Genomic DNA, 25136 nt, shown 5'->3' with positions numbered 1-25136 from the left:
ACATTAAACTTCCAACTGCTGAAGCATAAGGAACCTTCTGCATTTTCTCCTTCTCCTCATCACTCGATGGACTCTATTCTGAGCACAACTTGAAGTGACCTGTAAGAGGAGAACCAACTGGTTTTGCATTGCTCATACTGAATCTTTCCAATATCTTCTCGATATATTTCTCCTGTGACAACCAAATCTTCTTATTTTTCCTATTAAGGGAAATATGCATACCTAGTATTTGCTTTGCTGGCCCTATGTCTTTCATTGCAAAAGACTCATTCAGTTCCTTCTTTAACCTGTCAATTTTAGACATATTTTTCCCAAGAATAAGCATATCATCAACATAAACTAAGAGAATAATAAAATACTCACCAAACCATTTGATGTATACACAATGATCTAAAGCCATTTTTTGTATCCATTTTCTATCATAAATGAATCAAATTTTATGTACCACTGTCTTGGAGCTTGCTTTAGCCCATACAAGCTCTTCTTCAACTTGCAGACAAAATTATCTTTACCTTTGTCTTTGAAGCTTTTTGGTTGCTCCATATAAATTTCCTCCTCCGAATCACCATGAAGGAAAGCTGTCTTCACATCTAACTACTTAACCTCCAAGTCCTGTCTAGCAGCAATACCAAGAGCAACACGAATAGAAGACATTAAAACACCAGGAGAGAAAATCTCTTCAAAGTCAATACCTTTCTTTTGACCAAAGCCTTTCATAATCAATCTAGCTTTTTACTGCTAGTCATAGGTGCCCAGCAAGCCAATCACGTGAGTGATGGCACGTGTGACTTGATATAGAATCTTTTTGCTTATTATATTTTGGCGTATATCACTTTATAACTATTACATAAATGCATATATATATTGTGATGTCCTTGGATTTGTGCAATGGGAATCGGATCGTGATGAGATCACGATAATGAGATCGATTCACCTTTAAACACATATCCTAAATAATCCCGGTCATAGGTTACTCGAGAGGGACATCGTGATAACCGGATAGACTAGTGTGCTGTATACCCGTTCATATGATGGATGCAGCTAGTCTCATAGCTGCTCGTGTAGGGACACTAGGGATACAGTACAAGTGCTCATTGGAGAATGAGTTCACTGATTGATCCGCTTACGGAATGCTGGATGGTTGATGATGCCTTATTGTCAGACAGCGATTCCGTAGTCCTAGTGGTGTATCTGGTCCTTAGACTTGATACACCAAGGATGTCCTGTATGAGTGCTCCACTCTTTGATACCATACTTATAGGTTTGACTGTCCCAGATCTAGTACAGCTGGTCATTGGGAGTGGTAGTCGACCTTACTAGGGCTATTGAGTGTCGACAAAGGATCATCCACTCTCGACGTCATGAGAGGAATATCCCATGTATTCTTGCTCAGACAAATCCCTGGCCAGGGTCATTCGGGTTGAGAGAGAAAGAGTTCTCCGGGAGAATCCGATTAGAGCGAGACTTGAGTAGAAACCGTATGGGTCTGACAGCACCATGCTCGATATATGGTCTCTAGGATATTAGATGGATGAGGGACTATAGGTACATGGTAATTGAGGACAGACAGGTCCAATGGATTGGATTCCCCTGTATCGTCTGGGGACTACAGCGTAGTGGCCTAGTACGTCCGTAGTCGATGAGTCGAGTGAATTATTATAGAGTTAATAATTCACTGAGTTAGAAGGAGTTCTGACAGGTATGACTCACGGCCAACTCGATATTGGGCCTAGAGGGTCACACACATATGGTAGGCATTGCGATGAGTAGAGGTTCGGATATGAGATATCCGACGGAGCCCTTATCTTATTGGATGCAGATCCAATACCCACTGGGGAAGGATCCATTAGGGTTTTGACACAGGATCTCTATAAATTGGAGGGATTCACAGCCTCATAGGCTAGAGTCTTTGCTTGCCCTTCCTATTCTCCTCTCCCTCTCCACCTCAGAGTAGGCCTGGAGTTTTGAGGAGCGTCTTCGCAACCCTGCTGTGTGGATCACCGCTAGAGAGGAGGACGCTTGACCTCCTTCACCCTCTCCTAAGGATCTGCAAGGAAACAGGGATATACGATCTCCCTAGGTAACACAATCTCTATACGCAGTTTTGTATTTTGCGGATTTTTTGCGCACCAATCTTCGCACGACGACGAACATCTTTTTGGGAATCGGGGATTTTTGTTTTCTTGTTCTTCCGCTGCGCATATGATGTCGCCCCCCATGATTTCCCAACATGTACTTCGGTTGAGAACAATATTCTTGAGTCTTCAACCTAAAAACTCACTTGTTCTTCAAGGCCTTCATTCCATTTGGTAGTAGCACCAAATCATAAGTGTGGTTCTTTTGAAGAGCATCCATCTCTTCCTGCATAGCAAGTAACCATTTCTCTTTCTACTCACTTTCAACTGCTTCCTGGTAACTCTCTGGTTCACCTGCATCAGTAAGCATCACATACTCATCTGTAGAGTATCTTTTGGAAGGTTGACATTGTCTAGAAGATCTTCTCAATTGAGATTCTGTTGGAACTTGCTCTCTTACTTCTTCTTGCTCAACATGTCCTGTAGGTAGATCAATATCAAGCTCTACACTATCTTCCTGCACATCTCCCCCATCACCGTGATATACTAGAGGAATAACTGGGTCACAATCTGCTAATCCTTCTGTAGAAGTCTTGGCCGGTGTCTTATTCTTCAAATCTTCAAAGGTTTGATCCTCAAAGAAGACTACATCTCTGCTTCTAAACACCTTCTGCTTTTCTGGATCCCAAAGCCTGTAACCAAAATGATCATGTGAGTAGCCAAGAAAAATACATTGTTTAGTCTTACCATCTAGCTTGGACCTCTCATTGTCTAGAATATGTGCAAATGCGCGATAACCAAACACTTTTAAATGATTGTAGGAAACATCTTTCCCTGACCATACATGCTTGCAATATCACCATCTAGGGCTGTACATGGTGATAAGTTGATCACATCAACTGCAGTCCTCAAAGCCTCATCCCAGAACCTTTTGGGTAGCTTGGCCTGTGAAAGCATACATCTGATCTTTTCCATGATGGTGCGGTTCATCCTCTCTGCAATTGCATTATGCTGAGGTGTACCAGGAACTGTCATCTCATGTTGGATCCCATACGACCTGTAATAGTCATTAAACAATCCTGTATACTCACCACCATTATCTGATCTTATGCATTTCAATTTCCTTTTTGTCTCCCTTTCAATCCTGGCATAAAACTCTTTGAAGACATTAATCACATGATCTTTAGTCTTCAAAGCATATGCCCAAACTTTTCTGAAAAAATCATCTATAAAAGTGACAAAATAAAGTGCACCACTTATACCAAGAATATTAACAGATCCACTAGAAGTTTTTGTTCTCAAAGGACCACATACATCTGTATAAACACGGTCTAAGGCATGCATTTTTCTAGACAAAGCAGCACTAGCAAATGAAACTCTATGTTGTTTACCTGCTAAACAATCATTACAAGGGTTCAGATGTATACCTCTAAGGTCTTATAATACCTCTCTCTTAGAAAGAGCTTGCAGCCACTTCTCCCTCATGTGTCCCAGTCGCCTATGCCACAACTCCATGCTGAAGCCTTTTTCTTTAGCATTTAACTGCTCACCATAAGCTTTAGCCTGCAACTTGTACAAAGTATGACATTTCTTTCCATTAGTTATAACAAGAGAACCCTTACTGATCTTCCATTGCCCTTTGTGAAATCTGCTATCATAGTCTTCATCATCTATCCTTCCAACTGAAATTAGATTTAGCCTCAAGTCAACCACATGCCTCACATCTTTAAACACCAACTTGCAGCCAAGGTTAGTCTTTAAATAGATATCACCCATGCCTATGGTGTATGCTGTACCATAGTTGCCCTTCTTGACAACACCAAAGTTTCCAGACCTATATGTAGCAAAAAACTCTCTCCGTAGTGTAGCATGATAAGAAGCACCTGTGTCAATCACCCACTCAAGATCCTGACACACACAAGAAAAAATATCATCAGAAGGAGATAAAATCAAATAATCATCAACGTAGTTGTGATATTATCTTTTGAATCTATAGACTCCACTTTTTTCCCTTTTTCTTGCTCTTCTTAGGTTCCTTACATTGGTTCTTGTAATGTCTTTTCTCACCACAATTATAGCAAAAATATCTTTTCTTGATCTTGACTTGCTTCTACCCATGCGTGAACTGCTTCTAGACTTTGACCTTCCTCTGTTCTCTGAGATAAGTGCCTGTGAATCATTCTGAGATGTAGCCGAACTCTTTCTTCTCAACAAACTGCTTGTTACTTGACTCATAGTGACAATACCATCTGGCGCAGAATTACTGAGGGAAACCACTAGTGTCTCCCAACTTTCTGGTAATGAACTGAGAAGTAACAACGCCTGCAACTCATCATCAAGAGACATTTTCATAGAGGATAACTGATTAGTAATATTTTGCATTTCATTCAAATGTTCAGCAATAGAAGCACCTTCTCTATATTTTAGGTTCACAAGTTTTCTGATCAAAAAAGCTTTGTTGCCAGTTGTTTTTCTTTTACAGAGACTTTCCAACTTTTTCCAAAGAGAATATGCAGAAATTTCAGTAGAAACATGGTGAAAGACACTATCATCAAGCCATTTCGAATAAATCTAATTGTTTTTCGATCTAACATCTTCCACTCATCATCTGTCATAGTTGTAGGTATTGCACTATCCCCCTGCAAAGGTCCATACAAATCTTTACAGTACAAGAGATCTTCTATTCTTGGTTTCCATATCATCCAATTATTTCCATTCAAACTAATCATGCAAGAAACATTACTGGCCTAATGTTCAAATACAAAAATTAAATCACCAAAACCCCTTTTTGCTCTGATACCAGTTGATAGGGATATAAACAAGAATAACCTTTGTATATAAACAAATACTAGAAGACCATAATACGCATCGGAATTAAATGGAAGCACAATCAAACAGAACATTAAGATATACGTGGAAAATCCCTCCAATCTGAAGGGTAAAAACCATGGGGCAAACTAGAGATAATCCACTATGAGAATAATGAATATACAAATCTCAATCTCTTGCCCTAAACTCTAGCAATAATCTCAAGAGAACAACTGGGATACAAGGATCACGTCACTACCCACAATATCTAAAACCTCCCCAAATAATCACAGCAAGAGTCTACTGTAGATTTGATCTAACCTGAGATAGAACAATGCTAGATGATTTAGAATAGCCTCTCTGCGTTGTCCTTGTCTTCTTCCCTTTCTTTCTCTTCCTTTTCTGCCTTGTTTTTCTCCTTTTCTTTGGAATCTCGTGGTTGTTTCCTTCTCCCACGTTGCTGCCCTATTTATGCCTTTTTCTGCCTCCAAAACGTAGCCACCACCCCCACTAATGTTAATTAGGGTTAGGTTAAAAGGGGGTGAGCTGTGGGCTACCCAAGCTCACTGTGGGCCGAATTTGTGGGCTGCCAGCCCAACAGCTTGAACTGATGCCTCTTTCATAGTGCTAGTGGTGCTCTCTGCTTGGGCATTGATGCGAGTCTTTGAAGCTTACAATGTGCGAAAAAGAGGACTACTAGTCCTGATGAACAAAGCTGATTGGTTGAGGAAAATATGGTTGGTTCTAATTCCTCCATGATATATCAAAGCCATCATCACCCCTTGATCGCCAGATATATTTAGCCCACCACCAACAAAAAGCTTCAATCAAGCATCCCACCTAAAGAAAGCAAGAAAAATCTGAGAAAATTCTAAGCAAGAGAATAGCTTCAGAAAAATACCAAGCATCCCTCTATGTTATATATGTGTTTAATATAGAATCGAAGAATAGATTGTGAAAGAGATGAATTTTATTCATTGAGGTAATAAGTGTTTATACAAGTTTTGATAGAGAGATTTTCGTCGATTAATCACTCAAATCACACATTAGTTATTCAAATATACGATTGATCCTTAATTATAAATTGATCGAGGATATAAGGAAGCATGAATGCTATTCAATGTGTGCCTTTGTCATAATCTTCTATCATGCTCTCGTAAGATTGAGCTTCTATGAAGGATGTTAATATTGGACGAATGAAATTGAATATCTTATGGGCGAGAGACTTTGTTGAGGAAGTCTACTAATTGAGTATCTCGTGGGCGAGAGACTTTTTGATAGCACACATGTATCATGATTTATAAAAGAATGAGATGGTAAATGATGATATCATGCAAAATTGTGAATGACAATTAAGCCAAGAAAGGAACATTTCCTATGGTTTACGGAAATGTTACTTCTTTGACTTTAACATTTGGTGGCTTGTGACTTTGGGGTATACCGATTAACCAAGGAACAAAAAACCACACTAAGAGGCAAATATTTCGTATGGTTGACAGAAATGTTACTTCTTTGACTTTAACATCTCAAATTAATGCCGCCTTCATCTCCACTCATCTAAATTTGTCACAGTGCATGACGAGGTTCGATGCCTTTCTTATCAACCAGTTCGTGCCACTCAAACTCGATTAGCTCTTCCAACAAGAATGCAGAACCCAATCAGATGACTTGCAAGCTAAACCCGAGTTCAAGAATGGCAGCAGCAGTTGCCATCGAGATCTTGATTGCAGCAACCGAAATGGTCTCACCGTGTTCCTACCTCGGTTGACTTTCAACACCAAGTGCACATGGTATTCTTGGATTTCTTCTCCTTTGACGGATCGAAGAACCCGTTTTCTAGTGCCTACTTGTCTTCTAAAAATGCCAAACCCAAGAATCCAAAAGCAGAAATGCTAATAAAATACAGCATTCTCTCACATGCATGCACCTGAGGGAGTGTTCCCTCGTAAATCTCGGGCTGTGTTTGCTTCGTCCTTCATCCTTCAGCCACCAACACAAACACCTTCACACGAACCCTATAAATATCAGCAGTCCATTCATCAAGCTCTCCAACACCTCCACCGAGTGTATTGGTTTCAGTAGAGGCTGCGGTGCTTTCATGGCTCAGCTCAGGAGCTTCATCGTTCTCCTCCTCGTGGTCGTCTTCGACGACCTTGTGTCGTATGGGGAAGCAGCATACAACATTGCCGATTACGGCGCCAAGTCAGATGGCCGGACCGACTCGACCAAGTCGCTGCTCGCTGCATGGGAAGCGGCCTGCGGCTCGGCGGGGTCGGCCACCATGTACGTGCCGGCCGGGGACTTCTTGGTCGGCCAAGCCACCTTCGCTGGCCCATGCAGCAGCAGCAAGATCACCGTCCAGATCGACGGGACGCTCGTCTCGCCGTCCGATCTCGGCGGGGCTGGCGACTGGCTCGTGTTCCACCACGTCGAGGGCGTGTCGGTGTACGGCGGGACCGTCGACGGCCGCGGATCCTCCCTCTGGGCCTGCAAGGCCGCCGGACGTAGCTGCGCCGCCGGAGCCTCGGTGAGCTAATCATGTTACACTCGCAATCTACTTCGAATGATAAATGATAAAGATGAATCGATCGTCTTCTGCCTATGCAGTCGCTAACGTTCAGGAACTCGAAGGACATCACGATCAGCGGGCTGACATCGACGGACAGCGAGCTATACCACATCGTGATCGACGGCTGCGATGGCGTGACAGTGCAGAACGTCAAGATCACGGCACCGGGGAACAGCCCCAACACCGACGGCATCCACGTCCAAGGGTCGAGCCACGTGACGATTACCGGGGCCAGCATCAAGACCGGCGACGACTGCATCTCCGTCGGGCCCGGCACCACTAACCTGTGGATCGAACAGGTGGCGTGCGGCCCAGGCCACGGCATAAGGTAAATAAGCACTGCAAGCAGAAACCAGTGTACCATTAGCTGAGTCGAAGCTGACCTGATGCGGTGGCCACAGCATCGGGAGCCTGGGGAAGGAGTACGACGAGGAGGGGGTGGAGAACGTGACGGTGAACACGGCGGTGTTCACGGGGACGGAGAATGGGCTGCGGATAAAGACATGGGGGAGGCCGAGCCAGGGGTTCGTGAAGGGGGTGGTGTTCGAGCACGCCGTGATGCAGAACGTCCAAAACCCCATCATCATCGACCAGAACTACTGCCCCGGCGACAGAGGATGCCCCGACCAGGTGAGTTGACCATCGCTATCGCCATCGCCATCGCCATCACCTACCTCTGCATATGTTTCATCAGTTGAAGAAAAAAGGAAATAAGAGAGGAACAACGACGACATGAGTCGTGTTAAGCTAACCGTCTTTCCCCACAGAGTTCCGGCGTCAGGATCAGTGGCGTGACGTACAATGACATTCATGGATCGTCTGCATCGGAAGTGGCGGTCAACTTCGACTGCAGCGCCAGCAACCCCTGCACCGGAATCGGGTTACAGGACATCAAGCTCACCTACGGGAACACGGCGGCGGAATCATCCTGTAAGCACGCCGATGGCACCGCCTCCGGCTTCGTCGTGCCGCCAAGTTGTCTATGATGGCGAACTCCGGTTGCAGCATTACCACGCAGCTCATACATAACAGTTGTAGCACTACATGTAGACGACTCAGACACAGATGGCTACTTGGATGACATAATTTAATGCATACATCAATATATATGCTCACTTGTTCACCAAAATTACAATATCTGATGTTAAAGGAAGGCTTCAGATTAAGCAGCACAGAAAATATTCTCCTATAAAAGCAAAAAAAGCAAAAAAAAAGGAGGGTACATTAAGCTCGGATTCGGCATCTAATTGTTTCTGAAGCATACTCCTGGATCCACAGTAGAAGAAATCTGAAATTAAGGTTAAACAGTTTGCATTAAACCAATATGAGCTTGCCAAATCATCGTAAGACCTCATCAATTAGCAAGACATTAACATGTAAATTCTAAGAAAATGTATGTCGTAAGACTTCAAAAGGAAAACGTGTCGAGGCAATGCCCGGAGTAAACATCAGACTATTGTAAACATAGACCATGAAAATGCATCTGTCGATGCATTGGTCGTCTAAACATTTACAGCGCTGAGGCTTCAAAAGGAAAAAGAAGATTTTGGGCCACCATTTATACTAACAAAATAGATATAAATAGTTGATGGATGTACTCTCACCTATTTGTGGACAAAAAATGAATCAACCTCGTTGCTTTTTGTATTCTAAAATGTATAAATAGGAGAGGAAACATTTAATGTATTGAAGTATTTTTCATTTCAATAAAGCTTCTTCAGTAATTGTTCTTATCTTCTATTCTTTTCATCACTTGTGCCACGAAACTAATGCGAGAAGATGGGCACGACAGATAAATACTAATTCATCTAGCTTTTCAACTTTTGTCAGTTCCCTTCATTTAATTTATCAGCGAAGATTTTGTTCAAAACCGAGGTTAAAACTTTAAAACCATATTCAAGACAGAGGTTTTCAACCGAGAATTACAGCAATTTGAACCAGAAATCACAAATGATATACAAAGTTTCGCAAGGTACACATCTATCTTGTTTTTTAATGTTTCAGCAGTGCTAGTATTTTAGCAGTTATTTTTCAAATCAAAAAGTTGTTTCGTGTATAATCACAAATCGTAAGTTATCACTTGTTATTTAACAAAAAAAAAAAAAAACTCTTAAACAAAGTTGAAGACGTACATGTCAGAATTTGATGTAAAAGGAGATGGCTGCATGCATTAATCGAGCTAATACATGGATTTCAAAAGTATCCCTTTAAACCAATATTTATAAGGCCTATCACATGTCCAGACACACGTCTCATCATGTGGAACATCGTTTTTGATTTGAAATAATTGTTAGAACATGCCTAGCACTCATCCTCGTCTACTACTACATAAGAAACAAAAAAATCTAAAATGGAAACAATTAAAGGTCTACTACAGACAATTGAAAATAAAAACAAATTGTGTAACTGCTTACAATAAATAAAAAAAAGCATTAACAAGCGCTATCTGTTCAGAATTACTTTTCGTGGGATTTCATAGAATAATGAGGGTTCAAAAATAAATATCACAAGCCATTTTAGTAACCTATACATATGTTAGCATGTAAGCACATATAAATTGTTATGTGTCTCTATTTATCTTTCTTTATTACCGTATATTAATTTTGTTTAGAAAAATTTTCTAGTGTAACCCTGTAACTTTATGAAATATCCTATATACCCATGTAAAATTGCATGTATTATATATATCCCTACAAAGTCAAAAACCATGTTACTGTACCACTGCTCTTGAATTACTCGGTCAGTGTGAGACTTAAAAGAGTGTTAAGGCTGGATTAATGCTGGTGAAAGAGTAGGTAACCAGTATTAAACTAACAGGAGTTAAATTGGCAAAAAAAAATGCTCCTGCATGGTGAAATGTTGACCTGTTGCAAGGTTACAACTACTTTTATCTACCGATGAAAGAGAAGAAAAACCCCGGTCAACACTAGATGACAAGGACTCTGTGTTTTATTTATATGAAAGACTAATAGTAGACCATGTGGATTATGAAATAAGCAAATAGCACCTTTGTTCCAAAATTTGATTGTCCTACTAGACGGACAAAAATATTTACATCACAACGAAGTGAACCTTCCTGCATATTTCCAATGCTTATTCCAAGATACCTAACCAGCCTCTCTATCTCTACAACATATTCTACAGCCTCAAGTCCACTCCTCATATCGGGCTTAGAGACAATCTCCAGTAAAGGCACCCCTGCCCTATTCAGATCCACCTGCCAAAACAACCTGAGAATAACTCCCCATTTCTGAGTAAATTAGTTTTCCTGCATCTTCTTCCATATGAACTCTAGTTATGAAGATCCAAATCAATGAACCCTTTAATTGCTATTGGGATGTCAAATTGTGATATTTTGTATCCTTTAGGGAGAATCTTGGAGGTCATGGACATTCTGTAGTTGAGTGCAAGGCCAAGTTTCATAGCAAATTCAATGACCTTGGAGTTCAAAACTGGTAGAGTACCAGGATGTCCCATGCAGACAGGACAAACAGTAGTGTTCGGTTATGATCCATAGAGGTAAGGGCTGCTGCAGAGTGCTTTGGTAAGGGTTAATAGTTGCACATGGGTCTCTATACCAATAATAGTTTCATATCTATGATTTTTTTGTTCTACACTTGTTTTAGTTGTCGTTTGTGATGGGGATATAAACAGGAATAACCTTTGTATATGAACAAATATTAGAAGACCATAATACACAGCGGAATTAAATAGAAACACAATCAAACAAAACACCAAGATATACGTGGAAAACCCCTCCAATGTGAAGGGTAAAAACCACGGGGCAAATTAGAGATAATCCACTATGAGAATAATGAATATATAAATCTCAATCTCTTGCCCTAAACCCTAGCAACAATCTCAAGAGAACAACTGGGATACAAGGATCACGTCACTGCCCACAATATCTAAAACCTCCCCAAATAATCACAACAAGAGTCTACTATAGATTTGATCTAACCTAAGATATAACACTATTAGATGATTGAGAACAGCCTCGTTGTCCTTGTCTTCTTCCATTTCTTTCTCTTCCTTTTTTGCCTTGTTTGTCTCCTTTTCTTTGGAATCTCGTGGTTGTTTCCTTCTCCCACGTTGCTGCCCTATTTATGCCTTTTTCTGCCTCCAAAACGTAGCCATCACCCCCCCTAATGTTAATTAGGGTTAGGTTAAAAGGGGGGTGAGCTGTGGGCTACCCAAGCCCACTATGGGCTGAATTTGTGGGCTGCCAGCCTAACAACCTCCCCCTTCAGCCCATAAGGGAGGATGTCTCATGACTCCTCAATGTGACGCCATGCCGACCTGTTGTGGGCATATCTCCTGTCCTTCTTTTGGTAAAGTTTTTGTCAACATGTCTGCTCCGTTTTCATCTGTGTGAATTTTCTGAAACTGCAACTGCTTCTCTTCAAATACATTTCGAATCCTGTGGTATCTGACATCTATATGCTTTGACTTAGAATGAAACATTGGGTTTTACACAAATGGATGGCACTCTGGCTATCACAATGCACCACATACTTTTTCTGTTTCAGCCCCAATTTTTGTAAGAATTCTTTCACCCATAACATTTCTTTGCATACATCTGTAGCAGCAATATATTCTGCTTCTATGGTAGAGAGAGCAATACACCTTTGCAACTTGGATTGCCATGACACAGCTCCCCCTACAAAAGTAAGTACATAACCTGAAGTAGACTTTCTCGTATCTATATCTCTTGCCATATCTGCATCTGTGTAACCTGTCAACACATGTGGTCCATCTCCAAAGCTTAAACAAATCTTAGAGCTCCCTTTGAGATATTTAAAAATCCACTTCACTACTGCCCAGTGCTCTTTGCTTGGATTTGCAAGAAATCTGCTAGTAACACCCACTGCATATGCGATGTCTGGCCTCGTACATACCATTGCATATATTAAACTTCCAACTGCTGAAGCATAAGGAACCTTCTGCATTTTCTCCTTCTCCTCATCACTCGATGGACTCTATTCTGAGCACAACTTGAAGTGACCTGTAAGAGGAGAACCAACTGGTTTTGCATTGCTCATACTGAATCTTTCCAATATCTTCTCGATATATTTCTCCTGTGACAACCAAATCTTCTTATTTTTCCTATTAAGGGAAATATGCATACCTAGTATTTGCTTTGCTGGCCCTATGTCTTTCATTGCAAAAGACTCATTCAGTTCCTTCTTTAACCTGTCAATTTTAGACATATTTTTCCCAAGAATAAGCATATCATCAACATAAACTAAGAGAATAATAAAATACTCACCAAACCATTTGATGTATACACAATGATCTAAAGCCATTTTTTGTATCCATTTTCTATCATAAATGAATCAAACTTTATGTACCACTGTCTTGGAGCTTGCTTTAGCCCATACAAGCTCTTCTTCAACTTGCAGACAAAATTATCTTTACCTTTGACTTTGAAGCCTTTTGGTTGCTCCATATAAATTTCCTCCTCCGAATCACCATGAAGGAAAGTTGTCTTCACATCTAACTACTTAACCTCCAAGTCCTGTCTAGCAGCAATACCAAGATCAACACGAATAGAAGACATTAAAACACCAGGAGAGAAAATCTCTTCAAAGTCAATACCTTTCTTTTGACCAAAGCTTTTCACAATCAATCTAGCTTTTTACTGCTAGTCATAGGTGCCCAGCAAGCCAATCACGTGAGTGATGGCACGTGTGACTTGATACAGAATCTTTTTGCTTATTATATTTTGGCGTATATCACTTTATAACTATTGCATAAATGCATATATATATTGTGATGTCCTTGGATTTGTGCAATGGGAATCGGATCGTGATGAGATCACGATAATGAGATCGATTCACCTTTAAACACATATCCTAAATAATCCCGGTCATAGGTTACTCGAGAGGGACATCGTGATAACCGGATAGACTAGTGTGCTGTATACCCGTTCATATGATGGATGCAGCTAGTCTCATAGCTGCTCGTGTAGGGACACTATGGATACAGTACAGGTGCTCATTGGAGAATGAGTTCACTGATTGATCCGCTTACGGAATGCTGGATGGTTGATGATGCCTTATTGTCAGATAGCGATTCCGTAGTCCTAGTGGTGTATCTGGTCCTTAGACTTGATACACCAAGGATGTCCTGTATGAGTGCTCCACTCTTTGATACCATACTTATAGGTTTGACTGTCCCAGATCTAGTACAGCTGGTCATTGGGAGTGGTAGTCGACCTTACGAGGGCTATTGAGTGTCGACAAAGGATCATCCACTCTCGGCGTCATGAGAGGAATATCCCATGTATTCTTGCTCAGACAAATCCCTGGCCAAGGTCATTCGGGTTGAGAGAGAAAGAGTTCTCCGGGAGAATCCGATTAGAGCGAGACTTGAGTAGAAACCGTATGGGTCTGACAGCACCATGCTCGATATACGGTCTCTGAGATATTAGATGGATGAGGGACTATAGGTACATGGTAATTGAGGACAGACAGGTCCAATGGATTGGATTCCCCTGTATCGTCTGGGGACTACAGCGTAGTGGCCTAGTACGTCCGTAGTCGATGAGTCGAGTGAATTATTACAGAGATAATAATTCACTGAGTTATAAGGAGTTCTGACAGGTATGACTCACGGCCAACTCGATATTGGGCCTAGAGGGTCACACACATATGGTAGGCATTGCGATGAGTAGAGGTTCGGATATGAGATATCCGACGGAGCCCTTGTCTTATTGGATGCAGATCCAATACCCACTAGGGAAGGACCCATTAGGGTTTTGACATAGGATCTCTATAAATAGGAGGGATTCACAGCCTCATAGGCTAGAGTCTTTGCTTGCCCTTCCTATTCTCCTCTCCCTCTCCACCTCAGAGTAGGCCTGGAGTTTTGAGGAGCGTCTTCGCAACCCTGCTGTGTGGATCACCGCTAGAGAGGAGGACGCTTGACCTCCTTCACCCTCTCCTAAGGATCTGCAAGGAAACAGGGATATACGATCTCCCTAGGTAACACAATCTCTATACGCAGTTTTGTGTTTTGCGGATTTTTTGCGCACCAATATTCGCACGACGACGAACATCTTTTTGGGAATCAGGGATTTTTGTTTTCTTGTTCTTCCGCTGCGCTATGATGGCGAACTCCGGTTGCAGCATTACCACGCAGCTCATACATAACAGTTGTAGCACTACATGTAGACGACTCAGACACAGATGGCTACTTGGATGACATAATTTAATGCATACATCAATATATATGCTCACTTGTTCACCAAAATTACAATATCTGATGTTAAAGGAAGGCTTCAGATTAAGCAGCACAGAAAATATTCTCCTATAAAAGCATAAAAAGCAAAAAAAAAGGAGGGTACATTAAGCTCGGATTCGGCATCTAATTGTTTCTGAAGCATACTCCTGGATCCACAGTAGAAGAAATCTGAAATTAAGGTTAAACAGTTTGCATTAAACCAATATGAGCTTGCCAAATCATCGTAAGACCTCATAAATTAGCAAGACATTAACATGTAAATTCTAAGAAAATGCATGTCGTAAGACTTCAAAAGGAAAACGTGTTGAGGCAATGCCCGGAGTGAACATCAGACTATTGTAAACATAGACCATGAAAATACATCTGTCGATGCATTGGTCATCTAAACATTTACAGCGCTGAGGCTTCAAAAGGAAAAAGAAGATTTTGGGCCACCATTTATACTAACAAAATAGATATAAATAGTTGATGGATGTACTCTCACCTATTTGTGGACAAAAAATGAATCAACCTCGTTGCTTTTTGTATTCTAATATGTATAAATAGGAGAGAAAATATTTAATATATTGAAGCATTTTTTATTTCAATAAAGCTTCTTCAGTAATTGTTATTATCTTCTATTCTTTTCATCACTTGTGTCACGAAAATAATGCGAGAAGATGGGCACGACAGATAAATACTAATTCATCAACCTTTTTAACTTTTGTCAGTTCCCTTCATTTAATTTATCAATGAGGATTTTGTTCAAAACCAATGGATTTGCCTTGCCCTTGGACTCCTTCTCGGAGAAGTTAAAACTTTAAAACCATATTCAAAACAAAAGTTTTCAACCGACAATTACAGCAATTTGAATAAGAAAACACAAATGATATATAAAGTTTCCACACACCTGACCAGCAAAAAATCCTTGCAACTTGGTTTTTCCACCACGATATTGTTGAAGTTGCTTGGGATTTGCAGCAAGCACTTTATCAACAAGTGCTTCTATTGCAGTTGGATCTACAAGCACTTTATTACAGTATATTAATTTTGTTTAGAAAAATTTTCTAGTGTAATCCTGTAACTTCATGAAATATCCTATATACCCATGTAAAATTGTATATATTATATATATCCCTACAAAGTCAAAAACCATGTTACTATACCACTGCCCTTGAATTATGTTGGACTGGCAGCCCACAGATTCAGCCCATAGTAGGCTTGGGCAGCCCACACCCCCTCTTAACCTAACCCTAATTAACATTAGGGGGGTGTGATGGCTACGTTTTCGAGACAGAAAAAGGCATAAATAGGACAGCAACGTGAGAGAAGTAAAACAGCCACGAGATTCCAAAGAAAATGAGAAAAACAAGATAGAAAAGGAAGAGAAAGAAAGGGAAGAAGACGAGGACAATGCAGAAAGGTTGTTCTCAATCATCTAGTAGTGTTCTCATCTCAGGTTAGATCAAATCTACAGTAGACTCTTGTTGTGATTACTTGGGGAGGTTTTAGATATTGTGGGCAGTGACGTGATCCTTGTATCCCAGTTATTCTCTTGTGATTGTTGCTAGGGTTTAGGGTAAGAGATTGAGATTTGTATATTCATTATTCTCAAAGTGGATTATCTCTAGTTTGTCCTATGGTTTTTACCCTTTATATTGAAGGAGTTTTCCACGTATATCTTGGTGTTCTATTTGATTGTGGTTCCATTTAATTCCGCTGCATATCATGATCTTCTAGTATTTGTTCATATACAAAGGTTATTCTTGTTTATATCCCCATTAATTGGTATGAGAGCAAGGGGTTTTGGTGATTTAAATTTTGTATTTGAATATGGAGGCTAGTAATGTTTCTCGCATGATTAGTTTAAATGGAAACAATTGGATGATATGGAAACCAAGAATGGAAGATCTCTTGTATTGCAAAGATTTGTATGGACATTTGTAGGGGGATAGTGCAAAACCCACAACGATGACAGATGATGAGTCGAAGATGTTAGATCGAAAAACAATTAGATTTATTCGACAGTGGCTTGATGATAGTGTCTTTCACCATGTTTCTACTGAAATTTCTGTATATTCTCTTTGGAAAAAGTTGGAAAGTCTCTACAAAAGAAAAACAGTTAGCAACAAAGCTTTTTTGATCAAAAAACTTGTGAACCTAAAATATAGAGAAGGTGCTTCTATTGCTGAACATTTGAATGAAATGCAAAGTATTACTAATCAGTTATCCTCTATGAAAATATCTCTTGATGATAAGTTGCAGGCATTGTTACTTCTCAGTTCATTACTAGAAAGTTGGGAGACATTGGTGGTTTCCCTCAGTAATTCTGCACCAGATGGTGTTGTCACTATGAGTCAAGTAACAAGCAGTTTGTTGAATGAGGAGTTGTGAAGAAAGAGTTCGGCAACATCTCGGAATGATTCACAAGCACTTATCTCAGAGAACAGAGGAAGGTCAAAGTCTAGAAGCAGTTCACGCATGGGTAGAAGCAAGTCAAGATCAAGAAAAGATATTTTTGCTATAATTGTGGTGAGAAAAGACATTACAAGAACCAATGTAAGGAACGTGATAATATCACAGCTAATATCAAAAGATATTTGATTTTATCTACAATGTGTCAAAAGATAATATCACAGCTACAATGTAGGCCGGTGATTATTTGATTTTATCTCCTTCTGAAGATATTTTTTCTTGTGTGTGTCAGGATCTTGAGTGGGTGATTAACACAGGTGCTTCTTATCATGCTACACCACGGAGGGAGTTTTTTTCTATATATAGGTCTGAAAACTTTGGTGTTGTCAAGATGGGAAACTATGGTACAGCAGACATCATAGGCATGGGTGATATCCATTTAAAGACCAACCTTGGCTGCAAGTTGGTGCTTAAGGATGTGAGGCATGTGGTTGACTTGAGACTGAATCTAATTTCAGTTAGAAAGATAGATGATGAAGACTATGAAAGCAGATTTCACAAAGGGCAATGGAAGATCAGTAAGGATTCTCTTGTTATAGCTAATGGAAAGAAATGTCATACTTTATACAGGTTACATGCTAAAGCTTATGGTGAGCAGTTAAATGCTACAGAAAAAGACTTCAGCATGGAGTTGTGGCATAGGCGACTGGGACACATGAGCGAGAAGGGGCTGCAAGCTCTTTCCAAGAGAGAAGTATTACCAAACCTCAGAGGTATACATCTGAACCCTTGTATTGATTGTTTGGCAGGTAAACAACATAGAGTTTCATTTGCTAGTGCTGCTTTATCTAGAAAAATGCATGCCTTAGATCATGTTTATACAGATGTATGTGGTCCTTTGAGGACAAAAACTCCTTATGGATTTGTTGATGTTCTTGGTATAAGTGGTGCACTTTATTTTGTCACTTTTATAGATGATTTTTCCAGAAAAGTTTGGGCATATTCTTTGAAGACTAAAGATCAGGTGATTAATGTCTTCAAAGAGTTTCATGCTAGGGTTGAAAGGGAGACATAAAGGAAATTGAAATGCATAAGATCAGATAATGGTGGTGAGTATACATGATTGTTTAATGACTATTGCAGGTCACATGGGATCCAATATGAGATGACAGTTCTTGGTATACCTCAACATAATGCAATTGCAAAGAGAATGAATCGCACCATCATGGAAAAGATCAGATGTATGCTTTCACAAGCTAAGCTACCTAAAAGGGTTTGGGATGAGGCTTTGAGGACTGTAGTTGATGTGATCAACTTATCACCATGTATAGCCCTAAATGGTGATGTTGCAGAGCATATATATGGTCAGGGAAAGATGTTTCCTACAAGCATTTAAGAGTGTTTAGTTGTCGTGCATTTGCACATGTTCCAGATAATGAGAGTTCCAAGCTGGATGGTAAGACTAAAGAATGTATTTTTCTTGGCTACTCACATTATCATTTTGGTTACAGGCTTTGGGATCTAGAAAAGTAGAAGGTGTTCAGAAGTAGAGATGTAGTCTTCTTTGAGGATCAAACCTTTGAGGATTTGAAGAAGAAGGTACCAACCAAGACTTCTGCAGAAGGATTAGCAGATTGTAACCCAGTTATTCCTCCAGTATATCAGGATGATGGGGGAGATGTGCAGGAAGATAGGGGAGATGTGCAGGAAGATAGTATAGAGCCTGATATTGATCTACCTACAGGACATGTTGAGCAAGAAGAAGTAGGAGAGTAAGTTCCCGCATAACCTCAGTTGAGAAGATCTTCTAGACAACGTCAACCTTCCAGAAGATACTCTACAGATGAGTATGTGATGCTTACTGATGCAGGTGAACCAGAGAGTTACCAAGAAGCAGTTGAAAGTGAGCAGAAAGAGAAGTGGTTACTTGCTATGCAGGAAGAGATGGATGCTTTTCAGAAGAACCACACTTATGATTTGGTACTGCTACCAAATGGAATGAAGACCCTACCAAAAGAAAGGCAGGAGATATGCCGACAATTGGTTGGCATGACTTCACATTGAGGAGTCATGTGACAACCTCCCTTATGGGCTGAAGGGGGGAGGTTGTTGGGTTGCAGCCCACAGATTCAGCCCATAGTAGGCTTGGGCAGCCCACAGCCCACACCCCCTCTTAACCTAACCCTAATTAAAATTAGGAGGGTGTGGTGGCTACGTTTTGGAGGCAGGCATAAATAGGACAGCAACGTGGGAGAAGTAAAACAACTATGAGATTCCAAAGAAAAGGAGGAAAACAAGGTAGAAAATAAAGAGAAAGAAAGGGAAGAAGACATGGACAACATAGAGAGACTGTTTGTGTTCTCATCTCAAGTTGGATCAAATCTACAGTAAACTCTTGCTATGATTACTTGGGGAGGTTTTAGATATTGTGGACAGTGACGTGATCATTGTATCCCAATTATTCTCTTGTGATTGTTGCTAGGGTTTAGGACAAGAGATTGAGATTTATATATTCATTATTCTCATAGTGGATTATCTCTAGTTTGCCCCGTAGTTTTTACCCTTCACGTTGAAGGAGTTTTCCACGTATATCTTGGTGTTCTATTTGATTGTGGTTTTATTTAATTCTACTGCGTATTATGATCTTCTAGTATTTGGTTCATACACAAAGGTTATTCCTCCTGTTTATATCCCAATCAAATTACTCGGTCAGACTTAAAAGAGTGTTAAGACTAGATTAACGCTGGTGAAAGAGTAGGTAACCAGTATTAAACTAACAGGAGTTAAATTGACAAAAAAAAATGCTTCTGCATTTTTTGTTCTACACTTGTTTTAGTTGTCGCTTGAATTGATGCCTCTTTCAGAGTGCTAGTGGTGCTCTCTGCTTGAGCATTAATGCGAGTCTTTGAAACTTGCAATGTGCGAAAAAAAGCACTACTGTCCGGATGAACAAAGCTGATTGGTTGAGGAAAATATGGTTGGTTCTAATTCCTCCATGACATATCAAAGCCATCATCACCCTTGATCGCCAGATATATTTATCCCACCACCAACAAAAAGCTTCAAGCAAGCATCCCACCTAAAGAAAGCAAGAAAAATATGAGAAAATTCTAAGCAAGAGAATAGCTTCGGAACAAAAAGGTACTCAAGTTGATTATGCAGTTCATAACTAACAAACTCTTATGATATATATACGCACAATGTCTGAGGCAATAACCAATTATGTTAAGTATGATCTATAAGGTTCAAAAATATATAACTTAAAATTCATATAATTATAATATATTCAGTGTATTCATCAAAATAGCAGAAAATGAACAACATAAAAAAAAACATTGTCTACAAAATTAGAATCTGATGTGCTCAATAATGATTGAAGTGATTAATTTATATTATCAATACTCAGATAACTGCATTCAAAATTGTTTGTTACGATACTTACACCATTGATCAACTCAAAAGATATTTCATGCTGTTAAAACAGATAATTTAGGAACAGAAACCCTAAAACCCTAAAACTGTATGCAGCAATCTCTCCTCCCTTACACTATAAGATCAACAAAAACATGATGAAATAAACTGCAAAATACTTTCTCCTCCCTTACACTATAAGATCAACAATAACATGATGAAATAAACTGCAAAATACTTGCTTTGTTTGATCTTTGATCACCGCACTCCTATTCCTGGCGGTTTTCGTAACCCTTGTCGGCGGTGAAGCACGAAAGAGGGGCCGGATAAGGGCGGTCTTGTACGACGACAACCTGTTGCTGCAAGGTCAGTTCGAGCGAGGCGTTACCTCCTGCAGAAGTTCCCGTAAGATTCGTGCTTTCCACCACCTAGTCCAGCTGCCGCCGCCGCCCGATAGCCGCGGGGTCAGGAGGAAGAAAGGAACGTGGTGCCTCTTCGTGCGGCTACACCCAAATCGGGATGGATAATACATTTCGAAATATTGGGGCGGAAATTGAAGCATTTTTATAGTGAAAATTACGGGTCGGATTTTGGCCTTGGACCCAAACCCGATTTGGTCGTCTCCCCAGGGGCCCGCGGCGCGAGTGCGGGTGGGACTTGGCTTGGGTGAACCGGTTGCAACGTTTGGGTTCAACTCAAGTCGAGTTAATTTCAATTACTCTCCTCTTTCAAGAATACCTTGCATCTAAGAATCGAAGATGTTTCATTTGAAGGGTTCTCATCTATCTGCCTTCGCTGACTGCACTTCCTAATGCACCAGGGATTTATGCTAATCGTGTGAACTTTATACATCATTATTGTTCCATTGGCATGCAAGAAGATAGACCACATGGAAATAGATACCAAAACCAAGAGGATAAGAATGGGCCCATGAAAAGTTCAGCCGTGTCATCATTTGTTGTGGCATGTCATCGTGACATTGGCATGCTGTGTTTTGACTAGGTTTTGAATCTACAGAGATCGAGGGAGGGAGGAATTGCACTATTCCTGCTTTGTATTCTGATGGCAGGATGGGTTGGGTGATGGCTTAAATGCTCTCTCTCTCTCTCTCTCTAGGCCATTCGAGTTCGGTTTACTGGTCCTTTTATTGATGGCTCACCTCCCTTTCACAGTGAAGGAGAGTTCAACTGTTGAGTTAGGTCTTCTGCTATCCTCCGCAGCATTCCTTTTGCCTCCTCCTATGCGTCAGCATTCATACACTTGAACTATTGGACTGAGAATGGTCAACTACAAAAGTGGGGTTTCAATCTCAGAGGCTTCCACATTAATGCTCTCAGCTTTACCTTTCTGCACCTTTGGAGTTCCGACAGCAGAAGTTTCAGACTCACAGGGCAGTGCTGTAAATGAAGATTGAATCACAATACAGCAGAAGTTTCTGCACCTTTTATGAGGATTGAATCATGATGACCGTGTTTTCTCTTCCTGCTTGAAGAGATGTCATGATTATTCTCTTCTTTTATGGTCATCAGATTCAGAAGTAGAAGAGCTGCAAAGCCAAGAGAAGCTATATATATGTGCTACTTCACTGCAGTGTAATGCACGAAGGAAACCCAAAAGAATTTAGAGAAGGATGGCCATTAAATAACTTGCAACCAATAAGTACTCATATCAGAGTGTGTATTAAAAGCTGAATAGTAAAGCTGGTGAACTCATACAATGAAGTCTACGGGAACTACAGAAACCACAACTGCTGCATGACTTCAACACAAGAAGAGGACGAGAAATCCGAGAGTCATTATCTCCCTCTATATATGTTTATATCTCATTATCTCCAGCAATTAGCCATTCTCCAAATCTTAACCTGAAGTGCAGAGAAAGCAGAGATGGATCAGCAGAAAAGGCAGCATTTGGCATGCATGAGATCCACGTACCTGCGTGCATGAACGGGTCCTCTGTTAAAAGTTATATGATCTCAGATGATCGTGAAGAAAGATAGGTGTATGATACACAGTTGGTCTCTTACAGAGGTTTAATGGCTGGGCTATCGTCGCCGCTGGCCGTGCTTGGCTTCTTGACGCTAGCAAGTCCGGTGTCGTATGATCCATCGGCGGCCAGCTTCGCTGCCGGATCTTCTTCGTAGTGCCTCGGAATCGTAAGATCGTTGACATCGATGAGCCCATGCCCGGTGGCGGCGGACTGGTACTTGGAGAGCTCGGACATGGCGGCGGACAGGTCGACACGGAGCTGGCGAAGCTGGCGCTGGAGGAGGGAGATGACGCCGACGCAGCCGTAGACGGGATCGCGGAGGCGCATGTCGGCCTCGTAGGCGAGGGAGTTGACGGCGTCCTCGCGTTGGTAAGGGTGCAGCTCATTGAGCAGCTTCGTGACGTTGCTGGCCCCGAACACCCGGTGCACGTGCACGAACTTTTGCGGCTGGTCCGGCGGGAAGTAGGGGGCGAACACGCACTCCGGCTGGCACTTTCGCCGCAGGAACTTGCAGGCCGCGCATGGAGATGCTACTGCAGCCGCTGCCGCCGCCGATACCATCTCACGCACAGCTGACACAGGAAGACAAGCATAAAAGACTAATGCCAGAAAGAACTGCTCCCTCTGAATACATAATGAACTCTAAAAGCGTAAGCTAAGGACGTGATTCCAGTCGAAGGAGTAGTGATTAGTTGTAGACCAACTAAGATGCATCTAATGGCCTCCTTCTTGGAGCTTGTTTCACCTGCACAGCAGAAAAGAGGAGGCAAATGGGAAACCTTATTCCTCGCTTGTTCGACTCTCGCCCTCGATGCCGAAGTCAAGGCAGCAGAAGAGGGCAAACGGAAGCTGAGAGGAGGGAGAGGAGTTGGAAGATTTGTGAACGAAGGGATGGTTGAGGAAGAAGAGAATGGCAGCAAATTTAAAGACAGCTTATGTCGTGATTTAACTACGTGTGACATGAGAGAGAGAGAGAGAGAGAGGAATGAGCATGTCGTGATATGACCTCTTTGGCTGGTCCCCCGCGGGCGGGTCTCTTCTTTCTCGGCTGAGCAGGTAAGACCCACCAAGCTCCGACCACTAATAGGGCAGAGAGGATGGGTCCCAACGGACACGTGGGACAAAAAATGGTGTTCGATATCTCCGTGCCGAACTTGTTTTGGAGGACAGACGGCATAATCGCGGGAATACCGTCGACTCACTCGAGTCAGATGAACATTTAATGCCATGATGGTCACAACTTATACGTACCCAATAAAGTTTCCATCTACCAACAAAAGTCATTTTTTTAAGATATTTCATATCTAGATTTTTAATGTTTACCTTTTATTTTTCTTGGTTTGATTCAGAAAAAAACACAAATTAATATATGCAATGCAATTATAATAGTATATATTAATTTGGGGAAATCAAAATACAAATTCCTTCCCCGACTTCCCCTCCGTCTCCCTCTTCAAAATAAAATAATATTCGATATGTCAATAAGCACAAGGTGGTGACAATGGAAAACAAAGTTTAAAGCTACTACACAAATCCAATAGTTCGATGGAAATGCAGGTTCATTTTCTGTTTTTCTGAAGGGAGGAAAACAGAAATTCACAGTGCCTTTCGATGGAAATAATATTCGATATATTAATTGTTGCTTGCAGTAAACTCTAGCTCTAAATTATGCCTTATGATACCATTAGAAATTCACAGTGCCTTTCCATGCAGGGATAGCAAGATATTTACTTGTCCAATTACATGAAGTAATTGCTCATTCAGTTATCAAGATATAACCAACAAGATGTTGTTGGCAATTCTGACAATTACTTAGATGGTAAAAGGCATAATTATCCTTGACCACTTCAAAAGAACAAAGTCCATCAACAGAAGCATTAGATCAAATATTAGGTAGACATGTACTTAGATGGTATTCACTTGCCTTAATGTCCTGATATACTTCGAGCCTAGGCTAAGTCACGATCGATGCCATACCATGTCACAGCCAAGTTAGCAAGAGAAGCACCCCCACTGAGCCAGCAACCATATCAAGATGCCACTCAGTATGTCCCATCCCGGTAAGCTCGGGACAACACCGCATGGCGTCGTTCTGCATGTCGCGGGATGGCGACCGCACAAAGGTACCATCTCACCCCTCGAGGATCGATCGTCGAGCCAAATCCACGTACGATCGACCCTCGTACAGCAGTATAAAAGTCCCTGGCCGGCATCCGGCCATGGAGGAGAAAAAAGGGAGGCAGAAAGTAGAACCCCACACTGACTTACTTGTCGAGGGGCCACAGTCGATAACGACCTGGCAGGGCCTTCTGTGCAGGAAAATGGTAATGTTTGAGGCGAGGCCATCCCGATCGATAGAGGTGTCCTTCCTCCCAACGCCCCAATTAGCATCCCGACGAAAAGACGTTAATTTTATGGCACCAACACACCGACTAAAGGGCTTGACCGACTCCAGCATCCCGCTAAGCCGACCAAAGACTCCCGACATTGTTCCGTGGACTGGGTCGTGCTGACTCATTAGCCACGGCACATTAGTTCATCAATATTTTTGGCACTAGAAGGAAGGTCATGTCGTAGGAGAATCACGTAGGATCTCTCCCCGAGGGAGAACCATCAGCCGATCACCCCTCTGTCAGGCCAGGAGATCA

General features: G+C 41.3%; 2 protein-coding genes and 1 long non-coding RNA gene across 3 annotated transcripts; 1 reads left to right on the top strand and 2 right to left on the bottom strand.

Annotated features, from left to right (window-relative positions):
• The first annotated feature begins 6737 nt into the window (after nucleotides 1–6737).
• LOC135624300 (polygalacturonase-like) lies at nucleotides 6738–8731 on the top strand. The gene is made up of 4 exons (XM_065127775.1): nucleotides 6738–7410; nucleotides 7491–7780; nucleotides 7854–8082; nucleotides 8220–8731. The coding sequence occupies exons 1-4, from the start codon at nucleotides 6805–6807 to the stop codon at nucleotides 8436–8438; spliced, it is 1344 nt and encodes a 447-aa protein (XP_064983847.1). The 5' UTR covers nucleotides 6738–6804; the 3' UTR covers nucleotides 8439–8731.
• An 11072-nt stretch (nucleotides 8732–19803) lies between these two features.
• LOC135624189 (uncharacterized) lies at nucleotides 19804–21021 on the bottom strand. The gene is made up of 2 exons (XR_010491605.1): nucleotides 20745–21021; nucleotides 19804–20170 (listed from the first exon to the last, which is right to left on the bottom strand). It is a non-coding gene; the product is annotated as an uncharacterized LOC135624189 (long non-coding RNA).
• A 1500-nt stretch (nucleotides 21022–22521) lies between these two features.
• On the bottom strand, nucleotides 22522–23049 carry LOC135626038 (protein ASYMMETRIC LEAVES 2-like). Its single transcript, XM_065131228.1, has one exon. It carries the CDS (start codon nucleotides 23047–23049, stop codon nucleotides 22522–22524), a length of 528 nt encoding a protein of 175 aa, XP_064987300.1.
• Between the last annotated feature and the right edge of the window lie 2087 nt (nucleotides 23050–25136).

Source organism: Musa acuminata, chromosome BXJ2-10 (genome assembly GCF_036884655.1).
Source record: "Musa acuminata AAA Group cultivar baxijiao chromosome BXJ2-10, Cavendish_Baxijiao_AAA, whole genome shotgun sequence".
In the NCBI taxonomy this organism is placed as follows: domain Eukaryota; kingdom Viridiplantae; phylum Streptophyta; class Magnoliopsida; order Zingiberales; family Musaceae; genus Musa; species Musa acuminata.
Note: the sequence above shows the minus strand (reverse complement) of the source record. Positions and strands in the feature narration are given on the sequence as shown.